The sequence below is a fragment of the Onthophagus taurus genome, chromosome 5 (assembly GCF_036711975.1).
Source record: "Onthophagus taurus isolate NC chromosome 5, IU_Otau_3.0, whole genome shotgun sequence".
Taxonomy (NCBI): Eukaryota; Metazoa; Arthropoda; class Insecta; order Coleoptera; family Scarabaeidae; genus Onthophagus; species Onthophagus taurus.
In genome coordinates, this window is record NC_091970.1 from 4,549,566 (window position 1) to 4,562,171 (window position 12,606).

The following is a 12,606-nucleotide window of genomic DNA, read 5'->3' on the forward strand; positions in this document are numbered from 1 at the left end:
AATAAACGAAAATGCATCGGTTTTTACCTTTTAAAGCTGGTAAAGATATATATTCACTGCCTTAATATACATAATAAGGTCACAAAGTTTTGTTGTCACAAATTGTGAGAATGAATTATATTTTTGTCTCCATAAAATGTATGATTTAAGTTCGTCCGGAAAAGAAAGTAGATTTGAAGTATTAATTTAGTTTATATATTAAATATTAAATAAGTGATCACGAGTTAGAGAAAGCGACCAATTAACTAAGTAATCTCATTAATAGCTCTTTAAATAAATCATTACAAAAAACACAACAAAGTTATTTTTTAACCAAAGACAAATAATTCCTAGAAAACATTGAGAATTTCATTTTCTTGAAAACCATAAATCTAATTTTTAAAAACAACCTTTAAAACATATTCTTTTGTGAGCTCACGTATTTAATTGTTTCCGAAATTTCCCAAGTTATTTTTTCTTGAATTTATTAAATTAACATTTTTTTTATGTAGGTCAAAATTGCATCATTATTGACGGATGATTAGCCCCATCATCACAAGTCTTTGAAACTAAATTAGCGAGCAAGTGTGGAGAGAATCGTTTACGAAAACTTGGTTAATCGAATGCAATAAGAAACAATAAAGAAGATCCGATTATTAAACGGAGAAGAAGCTAGCAAAAGAGAAAGTTGGCAATAGCGGATTCGTTTCGTTGCTACTGAACGACTTGGTAAAGAGAGTCACGTGAAGGCACGTGATCACAACCAGCCAGTGGCACACAAACTGTGTTTTCTTTGTTCCCAGATAGGATAGTTACGTCAACAGTTGGAAATTGCAAAAAAATCTTATTATATATTCATGAAATCGAGGGAAAAGATTTTTTTTTTATTTTAGATTCGCTTCGATAATTTTTTGGGCAATTAATTTATTTCGAATTGAATCAAATCCAAAAGGATTGGTTTAAGAGTATAATTTAAACTGCAACGAAAAAGATCGTCGAAGGAAAAGTGAAAAAGTGATCGAGTAAGAGTATTCTGGGCGTGTATCAGACTTGCACTCAAACCGAGAGTGTCGTCATCGCTTTCTCCTAACTCACCATCAACAACTTCTCATTAACAATCAATTTTAACTAAAATAAATTTTTTTTTTACCATAAAAAAAGAGTTCCTGTTTGATCCATCTTAAGCAATGTCAAGGTTTATTTAATAAAAAAAAAAAGTTGAAGATGGGATCACTAAGAATAATCGGTTTGAGACGTCGATCACGTGCTTAAGTTGAGAGAATTATTACCTTGCGTGGAATCCGGCGCTTTCCGAAGGTTATCCGCCAGAAGCGAAGTCATATGAGACTCTTTCGATGTAATTTTCGAGTCATGTGAATTGCTCCCACTTTAAAATTTTTTTTTTAATAATTATCAGTCCGTTTTATGTTTTGAAATAATCTTTATTTAAATTTGATTTAATTCATTAAAACAATGACAACCTTATGAGTTCCTCAAGTGAAAGAAAAGATTTGATCATCCTATTGTATCATTAAAGATTAAAGAAAGTACTTTCCATTCATAACTTAATATTAGAAAATTAATCTTTAATTCATAAATTTATTTTATTAAGATTAAAAATTGTGGTTGAAATAGTGTTTGCTCCAGGTGTCCAAGATCCTGGTGTGGTGGGATCAATGGGACGTCGACGAAGTCGTCGTCGATGGACGATTACTTTCTCTTTCATGGAAGTGGGAACGCGATCTTCACAACTTGGCTGGAGCTGTATAAGCGACCGATAGTGGCACAGAAACGTTCAAACCGCGTTGTATACACAACACTCATTTTCTTCAAAAATCATGTGTTCCTTTTGAAGTTGCAAATCGATCCGATTCGAAGCTTTAGGGGGAAGAACGAAATTTAAGAAGAATAAAAAAAAATAAATCAAGATGATCTGGTGAGTTTATTTATTTTTTGAAAGTACATCCGGGTAATAACATAAACGATTCATTTTTTTTCAACATTTCGTAATTTGTAATAAAATTTAAAGAAATCAAGGACCCGGTAAACAATGAATAGAAACCGAAATGGTTCAAGTTGACCTATTAAAGCATTGTGTTCGGGGTACTCGAGATATTGCGGCACAACAAGAGAAAACGGAACATTTGCATAACTTAAAAGCGGGCACGCGGACAATTTCGAAGCGATTCCGTGAAAATAAACGTTCTCTTTTGTTGGTTTCGAACGTTTTCTTCAATTATTTTAAATTACCTCTCTTTAGATTTTATCAATTTTGCCTTTAAAATCACGGAAAAGTAATAATTTTTATAACCTTAATATTAATTTGTCAAATTTGACACTTTAAAAAGTTGAGGTTATGTTATTATCTAACGTCAAATTAAATAATCATCTAATAAATTTGATTTTTATATTTAAATGAATACCTCAAATTTGAATTTATTACTATTTGTAAATAATATCTTTCTTTACATTGCAAAATCTTATAAAATAAGTCCAAAAACTTATTATTTTGAAATTTCGGTTACCTTGTGTTATTATTTATTAATTTCTTTTATTATAATAAAATATCCTCTTTAGATTATAAAATCCTATAAAATAATTTTTAAGGTTATGTTGAATCCTAATTTGCTTTTTTAAGTTTATATTGGCATCTATCATCAAAAACCCCACCTTGTACAAACCACAATACCACCTATGATAACTAATAATAACACCAAATTGACAAACGCCAAATTTGACAGTTCTAAAAACATAAAGGTTAGTTTATTATAATTTTTATAAATTCTAAATATATCGATTTCATTGTTCTCATTGATGATCCATCGAACACGTGTGTATAAAACGCACAAAGAATTCACAAATACAGAGTTAATTTAAATGAATTTCTATATTTACCATCGACTTTGCAATTAAAATGAATCAATTAGATCCATTGAAAGAAAGAGAATTACCGATTAAATCGGTCTTAATTTCCTATAAATAAATTTATTTACCGGTAAAGGTGACGTGTGGCGTTCGTTGAATGAATTCTCTCGATTTAACACGGTTGTAAATTTGTTTTTGTTATTAAAATAAATTTATGCGGTTTAAAAAAAAAACATTGAAAGATGGCGTTAATAAATTTTTGAAATACAACTTCCTGGATTATCGTTTACATCACTGAGTCACTTTCACTTTATCCCCTCAAATAAAAATATTTCAACTGTTCGCGAATGAGGTATTTAAGTTTTAACGTTAAAATAATCCAACTAAATTCCTTTTCAATACATTAACATTGACACACTCCACAACTTTCGATTTCGCAACTTTTCTTTGTAAATCTATTCGCTGAAAACTAAACTCCTCCATTAACATCATTATTTTTTCATTAACTTGTTAGGTTGATTATGAAAAAAAAAAAATTGTAAGAAATAAATTAGAATTAAAGGTAACATATGGTTTTTTTCTGAGATGACCGACCATGACTTTTTCCTTTTTTATAAAATGCGTGCGTACGTGTGCAATAATTGACCGTTTTTTTTCCATTCATTCCAACCCAACACTTTTCTCTTCTTCTTTTTCTACCCGGTAAGGTCGTTCTCTAACGCGTAATACACGTTAATAACCGCGCTAAAGAATCTAAAGACTACGGTTTTTGTGTTGGGAAATTGGCCGGAACGTCTCTATGTCTACGAGTAGTAGGACATGGGCACAATAATTTACATGCTTATATTAATTATAATGACAATAAGTGAAAGTTCAACTTTGATTATGAAATGTATTAATTAATTAACTTTGTATCATAACAAGAAAAATTTGTAAACATTTGTTAAATATGAGGTTAGATTTTCTTGGTTTTATTGAGATTCGGTTAAAACTGTATGTATCATACGCAAACGTCTTAACCTACATACTCAACTAACCTTGACGCGCGAGAATAACTAAACGGTGCCGTAATAACTTGTTACGCGCCACTGTTTATGTCTTAACGCGTAAAGGTTATGTATTTGCTTATTGAAGACCGATTTCGATTAAAAAAAAAAGTAAATTAAAAATTATTTCGATTATTATGAATTATAAAGTGGACTACACTCAACAGTTTCATATTTTCGGCTTAGGATGGAATGTACGATGTCATTTTATTATTATTCGCTTGCGGTCGAAGCATTACCGTATATGATGTTCAATATGATATAATATGTGACCATTTAATTAAGCCGTGACCAATTATTAGATACAGGTTGTAGAAGGCTAGTCTAGATATCCTTCTTATAGAAGATTAGTCACTGGATATAGCTTACAGAAAGTTACATACTGCTAGCAGAGGACTAGGTTCTATTAATTTAACTCTCTGCAAAAGTCTATAGATTGCTGCCAAAAGTCTAGATATTGCAAATGGAAGCCTACATCTATAAAACATTAGTCACTAAATACAGCTTACAAAAATCTTTAAACTGTTGGCAGAAGACTAGATATTGTTTATGAAAGACTAGAAATTGTTTGCAAAAGACTAAAAATTGCTACCGGAAGCTTAGAACATTACTTAGATTAGTTACTAGCTTACAAAAGATAATAAAGATACTGTTAATAAAAGACTAGATAGTGATTGTAAAAGACTATAGACTGGTGACAAAAGTCTAGATACTTCCAATGCAAGACTAGATCTTGCTTATAGAATACTAGGCATTATCACTCGTTACTGATATAATTACTGCTAGCTGTAGACTAGATATTGCTCATAGAAAGTTAGATACTGCTTGAAAAACAATGACCACATATCATTAAATAAATTGTAAAGATTCCAAACCATTTCGCAAGTTGAGTAGTTAGAAAGTTCCGAATGTTGTGCAGTTAGTATTTTTTTTTAACTGCTAGTAGGAATTTAGAACGACTGTATTAATATTATTGTTAAGGATTATTTTGAAAATTTCGATTTTCAATTCTAATCGTTAAGATAATTTTGAGAGAATTTTTGTTTTGGTATGAATGTAATAAAAAGTAACCTTGCCCGAGGAAAAGAATCTGGTTTTTTTGGTCGGTGGTAATTTAAAATTTTAAAGGCCCCGTTTTGTTATTTCGCTTCCTGTTCTCTTGTGTGCGTTTAAAAGTTTCGACAGAGTCCATTTTCAAGGTCGGTTTGGATTGAACTTAGATTGCGTCCGAAGCGAACGCCGACCAGTGAAAGGAAGTGAAATTTTTTTCCGCCGTATATATACACAATCGACTCACTCACATTCGGGGAAAGTTTTCATGAAACAACATATATCATCAATAATAAACATTTGATTTAAAAAAAAATTAAAAATAAAACTAGTTTTGATAACGGTTTCGTTAAAACGGAATTTGAATGTCGAGGTCAAAACTAAATGTCAATACTATTAGTTTTAGTGTGTAATTGTTTTAAATCATTTGCTTTAAGAAGCCGGAACTCGGAATAATATTGTTTTAAATTTAAACATCACCTGAAACCGGTGTTGTGGCAATTCTGCGGTCGGTCAATTATCATTCGTTTTCTTCCTCTCAGAAAGTGATAAACACTTTCTCTTAAACACTTTCGTTTAACTCACGTGCTCCTAAAACCTTCTCCGTCACAAATCATATCACAATTAATCATAAACACCATCGAATGATATAATAAAATCATAATAAATTACTTAATCACTATTTGACATTTAAAACCCGATCAAAGTGATCGTTCTCGAGCTTTGCCCCCTTTGTTTTTTATTTTTTATAACGATACCGGATTAAATCTTGAGCAATAAAGACGTGTAACGTAACTCGTCCTTAACTGTCATCACTTAGCTCATCCTTTAAACTTAAATATGGAAATTGGTTGAATTTAATATTATCAAATAATTGTAATTCTTCTTTTGCAACATTATTATTTTTTTATATAATATTACCCGCAGAAGAGAATGCGGAAATTTTAAGAAAAGATCACTTTCACGCCTATTAACGAGCCACCATTTCAACATAGTCCCCTTTAAAACTGTGTCAACACAAATAAATAGGGGAATCCATAAAAATAATTAAAAAGAAATAACTATTGCATAATTAACTTTGTTTTAAAAAAATCGTTTCTCAAACAGTTATTTTAACCTTTATTTATGACTTATTACAGTGGCATTAATTTATTTAAGAAAAAAAAATGTCTACTTTGACTTCTAAGAGCCGTTATTTTTATTATTATTTTTTTATTTCTTTCCTACTCTCGGATTGTAATAAATCGTTGTTTGCATTAATCTTTATGGCTTAACACGACTTGTTACGGTTACGAATTTTTAAAAATTCCATCAAAATAAGGTGGGGTTTTTGCATTCTTTTCAAATTCTTTTTATTTACAACACAAAAAAGAATTAAATGCTTGGGTTATATTGCGCTTTTTCGCAATATAACCTTAAACGTCAAAATGACATTTATTATTGTCAAAAGTGACAAATAATCTAATAATCTATAAGTGACAGTCTTTGGAAACATTCGTTGGAAACAAATTTTAACTAGATATATAAATATTTTAAGAATAACTTACCAAATATTTCGCTGTATTTCTATTAAACATTTTTAAACAACTTTAATTCTGACGTTTCGTTTGACAGTTATGTCAAAAATCCACCACTTTCTACATTTATTAAGAGATGGCGCCAGTTTATTTAATCTATTTTTTTATAAATATTGATGGTTGTTATAATTCGCTATTAATTTAATTAGATTTAATACAAACGGAAAATAATTAATACAATAATAGTAAATTCTAATTAAAATTGATTATAACCTAAAAAAAATTGACATTTATTTATTAAGAGGTTATTAAAAGTAAGGTTAAGTTTCGAAATATCTTTTTATTTATTGAATAACAAAGAAAAACATAAACCTCCTGTTTATAACATACATAAAATAAAAATAGACTATGAATAATTAATGTTTAAACCCACAAACAATTCTTTCTTGTTGCAATTGTTACAAAATGTGTTTTTTTAGTATATTAATTACTTTACTTTTTTTTTAGGACAACATTAATCGGATTATTATTTTTGGCGACATCAAAATCAATGGACGTCACATCCTACATAAACCATTTACCGAAAGAGTTGCAATCATCCGTTGAAAAGGCTTTAAACCTCGAAAAAACTTTTACTTTCAACCGCAATTCGCCATTATCGTGCCAACCGCGAGAAACATCGATTTCGTGTCCACCAAATAAATTCCGAAAACCCACCGGGGAATGTAACAACATTAGACACAGCCAATGGGGCGTTCGTGGAACCCCCTTTTTGCGAGTATTAAAACCCCAATATCAAGATGGAGTTTCAAAACCTCGAGTTTCATCGATTTTTGATTCATCGCCACTCCCGAGTGCGGAAGAAGTTTCTTATATTCTCCGCCAATCTTTTAGTAAACAACACGAATCTGTTACGGCTCTTTTAGGAGCATGGAGTGAGTTGTTGTTGCATGATTTAGCGTCGACGGGGAATTTGAGAAGTATTGATTGTTGCTCGAGTAAGAAACACGAAGAATGTTTTACGATGACCGGGAGTTCTTGCCAAGAATACGTCCGATCTTTACCAACAATCGATGATTGCACCGCAACGTTTTCGCATCGAAATCAAATGAATTTAGCGTCATCGTTCTTAGACGCTTCCGCCATTTATGGAAACGACGATGAATCAATGCAGCGTTTAAGAACTTACGATGCAGGTTTAGTTAATGTCAGCGCGTGCGCCGTTTGTAAAGCGAACGCTTTATATTCAGCGATTTTACGCGAACATAATCGCGTTGCGATTAATTTGGCCCAAATGAACCGGCATTGGGATGATGAAATTTTATTCTTGGAAAGTCGAAGAATCGTAGCGGCCGAAATCCAACACATAACTTACAACGAATTTTTACCCATTGTTTTGGACGAAACTTCCCTCCAAGATCCAGGGCTTAAATTAAAATCAATCGGGCATTATTCCGATTATTCGAGTTCAAATCGCGCGGGAGTTTTTAATGAGGTTGCGATGTCCGCTTTGCCCGCAATGATTTCGATGATCCCCGCGAGTTTAATGAATGAAACGGCTGAAAATTTCGCCGAAATGATCGATATTTTGATAAAAACTCCCGCGCAATATGTAAGCGGTCATATTGAGGTGCCGTTAAGACACGGGTGGGATACAACGACTTTGATGGTTCATATGGGGCGAGATCACGGCCTCCCCGGGTATATTTATTACGCGAAATTCGCCAGAAATATTTCTGAGAGGGAAAAAATCGAATTCGATGAGTTAAAACGTTTCGGGATTGACCAAAATGGAATTAACTTTTTAAAAAAATCTTATAGGTAAAAAATAGTTTTAAACAAATCAAAACAGTTAATTAATTTTTCTTTTTTAGTTTTGTTGAAGATATTGATTTATTAGCCGGGGGATTATTGGAAAAACCGCTGCCGGGTGCGGCTGTTGGAAAAACGTTTTCGCATTTACTCGAAGCGCAATTTAAATTGTTGAGGCGTTCGGATCGGTTCTGGTATGAAAACGATTTGCCGCCTAGTTCTTTGACTTCTGAACAACTCACCGAAATTCGAAAAGTAACCGTTGCTAGTTTGCTTTGCGCTAACACGGACGATTTGGATAAAATCCAACCAAAAGCGTTTCTGCAGGAAGACATCTATTTGAACGCGCGGATTTCTTGCGAACAACATCCGATTTTGCAGTTAACTCCGTGGTTGGAAATGGATCGAGTTGCTGATTTATCTGAGGAAATGTTGATGGATGCTTTGGCCAAAGCGGAACAGGAAGTTTTGCAAAGACGGAAGCAAGAATATGAAGCTTGGAGTCGATGTAAGTAGGAGATAGGTTAAGTTGAGTTATTAAAGAAATGGTGCGTAAGCGCACAGAAGCACCACAACTTAGTTATTTTCAGATATCGTACATAAATATACACAAAGCATACAGTACACATTCGTGTGCAAGCTTTTGTGAATGTGCACTCTTACTTTAGTTTTAAACATAGATCATGATGTATATTAACACTTGGTTCGTACATGGTTACTTAATAATAATTTACGTCATGCTGTTATTGTGTTTAATCATGGTTTAATCCATTCGTTATTTTAAATTAGTTGTCAAAATGTGTGTGGCTGCCCTGTTTTTCAAATTTGACAAACTAATTCTAGATAATAATCACATGAGAGGTAAACCGCCTGTACTAACTTCAAACATCATATTAACAATTTCATCAACTCTCAATTTAAGTTACACTTTTTTCCTTACGTATATTTTATTCCAATTATTTGTTTATAAATATAAAACCATATGTTAACGAATAAGGAACTTCATTATTTAAACGTCACTTTGACACAAATTAATTTCAAAACGTGATATAACCAAATTACCTGTTGATATTGCCAACTTTATTTAATTTAAAAAAAATTATAAAAATCGTTCAAATTTGGTAACATATGAATCTTATTAATGATTTATTATTTATTTATAATTTTACAGCTACTTAAATTTTTTTGATATAATAAAACGTTACATTAAAAAAATAAATAAATAAATAAAACGATGCTGGCGCCATCTATTGGCCCTAATCTAAACTATATATTATAACCTAATTTTTCAAAATAAATTATTTAAACAACTTTTTTATTTCAGTTGGAGGTGTTGATCCAAAATCCCCAAGTGGAACAGCAGCTTCATTCAGTAAAGCGAACAAACAAGCTTTAAAACTAGCGAATTCCTCGCTACTTTTCGAATTTGCATCCCAAGAAATCATAAACTCACTAAGGTAATTAAAACATTTTTTTCAACATTAAAATTAATAAAAGAAGTTTTTAGTAATCGCCGAAGAAAGCGTCAAACTTTCGATAACATCCTCCAAACGAGCGATTTCACCGACACATTACAAAGTGTCGATCTGTCAAGTTTCCTCGATTCGAATTCTTTCTCCGATCCCGTTTGCGAAGATACGGGGCCTTGCGATGAAACCTCGCCTTTCCGCACATTCAGCGGCCATTGCAACAACTTAAGGAACCCCGCCTACGGGAAAAGCTTAACAACTTTCGCGCGACTTTTACCCAGCGCTTACGAAGATGGTATTTCAAAACCCCGCGTAACCGGAGTCACAGGAATCCCGCTCCCATCACCAAGAGTAATCTCAACTTACATTCACCCCGATATAAGCAACTTACACTCCCGCTATACTTTAATGACGATGCAATTCGCGCAATTTTTAGACCACGATTTAACCATGACCCCGATTCACAAAGGATTCCACGAATCAATCCCCGATTGTCGATCGTGTGATAGCCCAAGAACGGTTCATCCTGAATGTAACCCGATTCCAATTCCGAAAGGGGATCATTATTACCCCGATAGAAACGTTTCAACCGGCGGGGATATGTGCTTCCCTTTTATGAGATCATTACCGGGTCAACAAACTTTGGGACCACGCCAACAAGTTAATCAAAACACCGCGTTTTTAGACGCCTCTCAAATTTATGGGGAGAATCATTGCGTTGCCACGGAATTAAAAGGAAACGGGGGAAGAATGAATTGCACGATTCACCCGATTCAAGGGAAAGATTTATTACCCCAAAGCGATCATCACCCCGAGTGTAAATCAGGGTCGGGATTATGTTTCATCGCGGGGGATGGAAGAGCATCGGAGCAACCCGCTTTAACCGCGATTCACACAGTTTTTATGCGCGAACACAACCGTTTAGTCGATGAGTTGAGGAAAATTAACCCCCATTGGAACGAAGAAACCCTTTTCGAACACGCGAGAAGAATCGTAGTCGCAGAAAACCAACACATCACATACAACGAATTTTTACCGCGAATTTTAAGTTGGAACGCGGTCAATTTGTACGGATTAAAACTCCTCCCGCAAGGTTATTACACCGAATATAACCCAACGTGTAACCCGGGGATTTTCTCGGAATTCGCCGCGGCCGCTTTTCGAATTGGACACTCGTTATTGCGGCCTCACATACCGAGGTTAGACGAAAATTATCAAATTTTGAATCCCCCGATTTTGTTGAGGGATGGTTTTTTTAAAGTTGATATGATTATGAAGCCTTTGATGGTTGACGAGATTTCTAGGGGGTTAGTTTCGACACCGATGGAGAGTTTGGATCAATTTATAACGGGTGAAGTCACAAATCATCTTTTTGAAGATCGTAAAATCCCATTTTCTGGGATCGATTTGATCGCGTTGAACGTGCAAAGAGCGCGAGACCACGGAATCCCCTCCTACAATAATTACCGGGCTTTGTGCAATTTAAAACGCGCCACTAGTTTCGATGATTTAGCCCGGGAAATCCCCGGGGAGGTCATCGCTAGATTAAAAAAGATTTACGCTTCGGTTGATGATATTGACTTATTCCCTGGGGGGATGAGCGAAAGGCCGTTAAAAGGAGGATTAGTCGGACCAACTTTCGCTTGTATCATCGCAACCCAATTTAGGCAATTAAGAAAATGCGACCGATTTTGGTACGAAAACGTTGATCCAAACGTGAGATTCACCGAAAATCAATTAGCTGAGTTAAGAAAGATTTCTTTGGCGAAAGTTATCTGCGACAACTTAGATATTTCGTCGGATATTCAAAGATCAGCTTTCGATTTACCCTCAAACTTCTTAAACCCCCGAGTTGGTTGCACCTCATTACCCGGGATCGATTTATCCGCTTGGAGGCAAAGATCGTCGGGTGGGTGCACCCTAAAAGATCGTCAATTACGAATTGGCGAATCAGCGTTTCCTTCGCCGTGTACAAGTTGTATTTGTGGAGACGATGGGGTAAGAACCACCTTAATTCAATTAATAATTAAAAATTGATTAATTAATTTATTTTTAGATGCAATGTGCTTCGTTACGAGTCACGGATTGTGGGCAATTAATCAAAGAGTGGCCTAGAAATATAATACTGCAAGATGATGTGTGTACGGCTCAGTGTGGGTATTATTTAAGAGACGCCCCCTTTGTTAATATAAAAGCAACGGGATTTAGCCAACTGAGGCCTTCGCCGTCGAGAAATATCCGATCGAGAACTGTTATTCAAAGTTTCGATGCGGGCAATCCTTTTCAAGGGTTCAAATTACCCGATTTAACGCAATTTATCGTTTAAATCCACTAATGAAAGAGTGAATTGTATATAGATTGCAAACAAGTTAAAATCAAAAAGTATATAGATCTCTAATTATTATTATTATAATTATTATTAAAATTATCTTATAATTATTTTATTGTATTGTAAAAAATGTAAATACCATTAGATTCTTTAAGTCTTAATGAATTATACGTGTATTAAATGAATTTAAACGGTTACCAATTTTAAGAGTTAACACTGCCCGTCTTGGTTGTTTTTATATATTTACTTTATATTTACTTATTATTAAGAATAAATCTTATTATTTAATTATTTTTATTCATTTAAAAAAATAACCAAACTTTATTAAAACGTCAAAATGACATTTGAGGTTATGTTTACTTTTACACAACCTCAACTTTATAAATAACTTATTTATTAATTATTGGTGATATAACGCAATTATTGAATATAAATTATTGATCAATTAATTAATAAATTATTAATTTATTTATTTGCTTCTAGGGGTTAATAACTCATTTTTATTAAAACGTCAAAATGACATTTGTGGCTATGTTTAG

General features: G+C 33.3%; 1 protein-coding gene across 1 annotated transcript; it reads left to right on the forward strand.

Annotated features, from left to right (window-relative positions):
- Nucleotides 1-1,717: 1,717 nt before the first annotated feature.
- Nucleotides 1,718-12,355, forward strand: LOC111426494 (uncharacterized). The gene is made up of 6 exons (XM_023061036.2): nt 1,718-1,915; nt 6,965-8,278; nt 8,332-8,777; nt 9,594-9,726; nt 9,777-11,736; nt 11,795-12,355. Exons 1-6 carry the CDS (start codon nt 1,908-1,910, stop codon nt 12,062-12,064), a joined length of 4,131 nt encoding a protein of 1,376 aa, XP_022916804.2. The 5' UTR covers nt 1,718-1,907; the 3' UTR covers nt 12,065-12,355.
- Nucleotides 12,356-12,606: the final 251 nt, after the last annotated feature.

Bases quoted from the DNA above. Each gene is read 5' to 3' on its own strand.
- LOC111426494 (XM_023061036.2), top strand. The intron at 9,727-9,776 runs GTAATTAAAACA...AGAAGTTTTTAG, and splicing joins GAAATCATAAACTCACTAAG to TAATCGCCGAAGAAAGCGTC. The intron at 11,737-11,794 runs GTAAGAACCACC...ATTTATTTTTAG, and splicing joins GTATTTGTGGAGACGATGGG to ATGCAATGTGCTTCGTTACG.